At 40.3% G+C, this 6547-nt stretch overlaps 1 protein-coding gene across 1 annotated transcript; it reads right to left on the bottom strand.

Annotated features, from left to right (window-relative positions):
* Positions 1-613: 613 nt before the first annotated feature.
* On the bottom strand, positions 614-5639 carry hsd17b14 (hydroxysteroid (17-beta) dehydrogenase 14). The gene is made up of 9 exons (XM_033970681.2): positions 5130-5639; positions 4604-4642; positions 4360-4457; positions 4167-4233; positions 3762-3853; positions 3266-3370; positions 3130-3197; positions 2104-2200; positions 614-1783 (listed from the first exon to the last, which is right to left on the bottom strand). The coding sequence occupies exons 1-9, from the start codon at positions 5206-5208 to the stop codon at positions 1631-1633; spliced, it is 798 nt and encodes a 265-aa protein (XP_033826572.1). The 5' UTR covers positions 5209-5639; the 3' UTR covers positions 614-1630.
* Positions 5640-6547: the final 908 nt, after the last annotated feature.

Below are 6547 nucleotides of genomic sequence, written 5' to 3'. Positions count from 1 at the left end.
AAAGGGGCTGTTAACTTGAAAACTACCACTTCATGACATCACAAGGTGGAACAGAGCGTAATAAAGTGTTACTCAAACATGTGTGAATGAAACAAAACACAACTCCAGATGTTTTTGAGCATTAAAACAGCTTAAAGCTCACAAGAGTCAGTTTTGTGTAATACAGGACCTTTAATATTTTTTCAACCCGTTTTGTGTTTTACGTTTCAGCGTTTCTGTGTTAAATTTTAACTGTCCCCAAAAAATGAGCTGAAATAATGCTTTTGTGGGTCTCCTGTCCACGGCATCATTTTAACATTTTAACCTTTTGTTACCTCTCAACAAAAGTATTTCACAAAAACAGAAAAATAAATAAAAATAAATTGTTGGACTTGTAAATATTGTAGAAACTCTTTGTAAATATGTTGTTTTCCTCCAGATCTGAGGACTCTGTACATACCTTCACTCGTTCATTTTGTAATGTTTTTCCTTTCATTTGACGTTTATTTTAATGTTATTTCTCTTGTATTAATGCGTTGGACCCTTTATTAATGGTGCATTAAAATATTTTTTAAATAAATGAGATTCTGTTGTGTCTTTTTCCAGTGGAAGAAAGACCAAAGTCACTCAACAATAATTCTATTTCTTTTATTAGAAAATACAGTAAAACAAAATTTAGTAAAACAGTAAAAACGATTTGTAAAAGATCAGCTGTGGTCTTACACAAAAGCTGAGTGTCGGACAGTGGTGGAAGAAGTACTCCATTTTGTTACTTGAGTAAAAGTACAGAGACAATAAAATGTTACTCAAGTGAAAGTATCATGAAAAAATTACTTAAGTACCTATTTAAAAATGTACTTAAAGTATTTCACACAAGTGTTCATTTGTTAAAGTGTTAAATGTAGTGATACAGATTAAAAATAATATTTTGTTCAACAGCAACAATATGAAACACATTTTTCTCATGAATTTTGTGAATTTATTTTTGTTTGCTCAAAACCGAAGGTTGAACTCAAAAACTTTAGCCTGGATGTTTCCACAAACATAACCCCTCATAGTAAAAAGACTTTTTACTTTTAAGTCCAGTTCAAAAATGTACAAAGTACAAATACCTTCTCTCAAATATAGTGAAGTAAAAGTAAAAAGTATCCACTGTAAAATGTACTTAAGTACAATTACATAAAAACTATTTAAGTACAGTACTTTACCTCTTGTACTTTGTTACTTTCCACCACTGGTTTCAGACATCACCACATTCTACAGGTCTGTCATATTTAAAACAGATAAAATGAATGAAGGTCAAATGTAGATTTGTGTTGTACAGTGAGTTCTTGGGTCTAGTCACTGATAGAAATGATCAGGTTCAACATTTGTGAATTTACCTTTTGGATATTTTACAGTAAAGTACAATGTAATCAATACAGAAAACTGTTTCACCCCCTTCTGGTAGGACGACATCATCACGTTCTATAATCTGAAAACAAGTCATGGGTTTTTATTACAACAGGCACATTGTTGCATATTTATGATGAAGAAATACTGAGATCTTTTTTTGTCATTTCCTCCTCCACCTCCTCCTCCTCTTCCTCCCTTCACGTGGGTCTTACGGTTGTAGTTCTCCTCCTCCTCACTTGGGGCCTGGTTCTGGTTCTCACTTGGATCCTGAGGTCTGGTTCTTAAATCCGTAGTTGAGTTCTGCTCCTCCGCTCAGCAGGAGGTCGATCCCGGTGCAAAATGAAGCATCAGCCGCGAGAAACATGGCGGCCGCTCCACACTCTGCCTCAGTGCCCATACGACCCAACAACTGTACAGGGAAATACATGTTACTCACAAAACTACTACTACTGCTACTACCACCACCACAGCCTCCACCCACACTCCGCCTCAGAGCCCATACGGTACAATTAATGTTGATGAAAATATATCCTTCACAAACTGCTACTGTACTGCAGCTGCTGGTCTAGCGCCATCAACTGGTGTTTTTTAAATAATTATTTACCACTGCCATGGGGTCCACAGTTTGAAACCCCCTAAAACACATACACGTATGACCTTTGACCTCTGATGGTACTCATGCTTTCAGAGGAGGGGCAAACACAGGAAATCTGTATTTAAAGCACTGACCTGACAGTTCTCTCCGTCTGTGATGGCGGCTGCAGCGTCTGCCGTATGAGAGGCGAGCTCCTCCCACAGCGGCGTCATCACGTTTCCAGGAGACAGACTGACAAAAACACATTAAATTATTTTTTATTTCAGATAAAGAAAACTATGAGAGTAGTGATATAGGTCTATAGCTGTTAAATGTGTCACCTTTCTTAAAGGGGGAATTACTTTGGCTACTTTCATTTTTTCTTGACTATAGTCATGTCTATGCCCTCACTGTTAATGTTTTACTCTTACATCTCCACACAATGGACTGAATTCAGTCCTCACTAACATCCCCAAAACCATATACTGCATTATTCTATTACCCAGACCATTCTGTTTGAAGCCAAAAATATTGACTCTACATTAGCCCCCCACATTATAAAATAGAATCATTAGCATTATCTTCTCTGTTGAAATACACTTTATTCTCTTCTGCCAGTTTATTTGGCTGAGAGTTTGTTCTCTGCTCTGTTTAAAGTAGTTCATGATGTCCTCATATTTCTTTTATTATTATATTATTTATCTGTCAGTTTTCTATTATAATAATACATTTTAATACATCAGCATTTCTTAAAATAGTTGTTAGTTTGTTTTTCTAAATTTTACATTCCTCTTCATCACTGGTATTTTTATATTTCACATAGTTTTTATCCAACTTATTTTTCTTTTTGCTTTGATAAATCCCGTTGTCACGCAGAGCTTTTCATTTTCTCTTGAACAGCTTCACTGGGCAACATATTTAGTGCATAGGTCTGTAAAAATGTAAAGAAAGGATTCATACGAGTCATTCACATCCTCCACAGACGCTTCAGACGCACCAGACCCACAGGAGGATTTGCACAGAATCATACAACTAACAGTAAGGAGGGTTTGAATAGGGCCTGAGAGAGTTCGCTAAATTACTCAAACGTGTGGGTGAAATTTTGAGGGAACAATATAACATTGGAGGAAATTAAAATAATACCTCCTCTTTAAAAAAAACAATGATTTTTTTTTTCTCACCAGTTCACTCTCACTCTGTAGCGGCTCTCGTCCACAGCCATGGCTTTGGTCATGGAGATGATCGCCCCCTGGTGGGACACAAACGTCACTACTCCAAAGTGTCATCACAGTTTAAAACAGAGTGAACGGAGCGCACCTTAGTGGCCACGTACGGTACTGCGTCCTTCTGTCCGATGGAGCCGACCAAACTGGACACGTTTATGATGTTTCCCTGGCGCTGACGCAGGTACGGCAAAGAAAACTGGACAAAAAGGTGTGAGGGAGCTTAAACCTTCAATCAAAATAATAATAATGCACTGGATTTATGGAGCTATGTTTATTGTAGCCGCAGCTGCCTTGGAAGAGAGGCTGCCAATCTGCGCCACCAGCCCGTTGGACCAACACTCACACACCACATTCATAAAGTGGGTGAAGTGTCTTGCCTAAGGACACAACAACAGTTCTCACTAGAGCCACTGCTGCCCCCCTGTGGCACCTGTTATTCACAGGACTCTCCCATTTGAGTACTGACCAGGTGCATATGATATATTTACCAGCAGAGGGCACAAGGACTCAACCTCTGCTGGTGCATTAATGAGAGAAGCAGATGAAATAAGGCTCACGCGATACCTGTGTCGTTGTATTGGTCTTACTTTGGAGGCGAGGAAGTAGCTGATGAGGTTCAGGTTGAGCAGATCTCTGAACTCCTGAGCGCCGGTGACGTCTGTGGGTTTGTGAGGAGGGTCTGAAACAAGAGACACAGTCATATTATTTAGAGAAATTAGACATTAAATCCGCTCTTCTCCACTACTACACTGTGTATAAAGTGTTTTAAGAGCATCATCTATTGCTCCTTGTCAACTTTAGTAGAAACAAGGCTTTAAAACGGCTCTGGAGTCTTAATAGAACACATTTTCTGTTGAGATCACCCCCATGCAAAACAATACAACCCCAATGGCCATGGCGGCGCTCACAGCAACTCCCTCAATAAGATGAATAATGTTGTGTAATATGTTGGGCTGGTTCAGGTCTATAATGTCTCTGGATATTTGACTCACGCCAGCCCGCGTTGTTCACCAGACAGTCGATGTGTCCAAACTGCTCCACAGTGAAGGAGATCAGCCTCTGAAAACACACAGAGACTTTAGACTCAAACTCATTTTTCTGGTCCTGATAAAAGTTGTACAGTGCACATTTAAAAGTCCGATTCATAATTAAAATGTCTAGTGTGGACAGCTTGTGTCTGTTTACCTGGATATTGTCTTCTTTGTTCATGTCACAGCTCAGGAACTTACAGCATCCTGGTCCTTTGGGGTTTAGCTCCGCCTCCAGGGCTTCACCTGCTGCACCTGTGACACACGTGACCTCATGTGACCCCTGTGTGACCCTGTGTAACCTGATGTGACCCTCATGTGACCCTCGTGTGACCCAGTGTGACCCTTTGAAACTGAAACAAAAAACACTTAATTTTTCTGTTCAAATGTAAAGTACTCACTTCCTCTGGCACAGAACACCACTTTGGCTCCGTTCTCAACTGAAAACACAAGAGTCTGTTTATTATTTTAAACTATTTGAACATTTTTACAAGTTTAGTTAAAGGGCCACAGTATGATTGTCTTAAAGGAGATATGTTATGAAAAATGGACACTTTTGAGCTTTAATGACAAGCAGGTGACAGTACAAGGCCAAGTTACAGGTCAGATCTGTGGAGTACTGTACATGCACCTGTATTAAATAAATGAAACAAGCAGAAAAGTCACACAGTGCAACTTTAAATAAGCCTATAAAGTTTGAAAATGTAGTAAAAATTTGAAAGCTGAACTAGTAAAGTGAACAATTTTAGGCTATAATGTTGTTTTATTTCTATTTTGGAGAAAAACACAAAATGATTATGATTATTTTTCATGCAAAGAGCTGTACTTCCTGTAAACAATAAAAACTTTGCACAGTATTACAGTTTGGATCGTAAAAGTCACACTCCAGGCAGCACGTTTGTATAAAGTTTAAAACTGAGACTTTACCAAACGCGGTGACGATCCCGCGGCCGATGCCTTTGGATCCTCCGGTCACTATCACCACTTTGTCCGCGTAACGAGCCATGGCACCGCGGGGGAGAGACGCGAGAAACACGGCCCGGACAGGAGCACCGAGCCGCGGCTGTGGGACCGAGGAGCACCGCTGTCTGAGGCCGGGACAGATGCACGGAGCTGCGGCTGTGGGACCGAGGAGCACCGCTGTCTGAGGCCGGGGCAGGTGCACGGAGCTGCGGCTGTGGGACCGAGGAGCACCGCTGTAAACTGCGCTGCTTCTCCGGGACTCGTTTTGCTGCTGTTTGGTTAAAACTTCAGGAAACTCCAAAGTTCAAAACCAAAAGTGTCCAAAAACTTCCGGGGTGTTAAACGGGATTACGTAACTTGGTTTAAACAGAAATAAGTTAAGCAGAAATAGAGAAACAGTAGGTCGATGTGCAGAAACGAAAGTAAACACGAGAAAACAGATGACATGTGTTTGGGTTATTTTAACGAAGGAGCAGCAGCGACCCCCAGTGGTCCGCCAGGTGCAACTACATCTTTGACTGATAAAAATGTGAGCTCTGTTCTTAGTTTCAGAAGACATGGAAAAAACCTGAATTTCTTTCCATATACATAATTTTAAGTTTTATAATGTCCACAGTTTACTTAAAGCCACATTATGCATCTTTTTAGCCAAATATAGACTCAAGTAAAAGCCAAGTTGCTGATGTTTTTGTTGTTGTTTTGTTTTTATTGCACTGAAAAACATGCGTCCTTACTGTGAGCGGGCTTGCATCTCCACAAACCTGACTCTTATTTGGGCTGGAGGTGCCAAAGGGAGGTGTTTTAGAGTGAAACTGGCCCGCTCTTGTTTTAAAAGCTAACATCATCACGGTTTGTTATGTTCTGTGTTTGTATAAACCCCAGTGTCACATGTAAAATGGCTGCTGGATGGGAAACTGAAACCTCTTGATTGCAACCCCTCCTGGACGAATAACATATTATACTGTCCCAGCAGAGGAAGATCCGCTCTCAGACACATTTGGAGAATCCCTCTCAGCTCTCAGATCTCGGCTCTCGGCTCAGTTACTCCCCTTTAAACTGACCTATTAAATGTGTAATGAAATCAGCCTGAAGTGCAGCCGTCAGAGAAGCAGCCAGAGATATGCTGCTGTGTGGGAACTTCAGCACAGATGGACCATGGGAGTATCTGTGCATGTGTGTTTGTATGTAAAGGCCTATGTATATGCATGTACTGGAGGGTCTGCATTTCTCACATTGCGGGGATTCAAATCTACCCACTCAATTTATGGAGCGTTAAAAAAGTGCATTTGACAGATTCATATATTTTTCTAACCTGTCACTAAGCACTTTAAATCCTTTATTATTATTCTGTATAAATCTCCAAAGCTCAAAATACTCTGATC

The sequence above is a fragment of the Periophthalmus magnuspinnatus genome, chromosome 8, assembly GCF_009829125.3.
Source record: "Periophthalmus magnuspinnatus isolate fPerMag1 chromosome 8, fPerMag1.2.pri, whole genome shotgun sequence".
Classification (NCBI taxonomy): Eukaryota; Metazoa; Chordata; class Actinopteri; order Gobiiformes; family Gobiidae; genus Periophthalmus; species Periophthalmus magnuspinnatus.
Note: the sequence above shows the minus strand (reverse complement) of the source record. Positions and strands in the feature narration are given on the sequence as shown.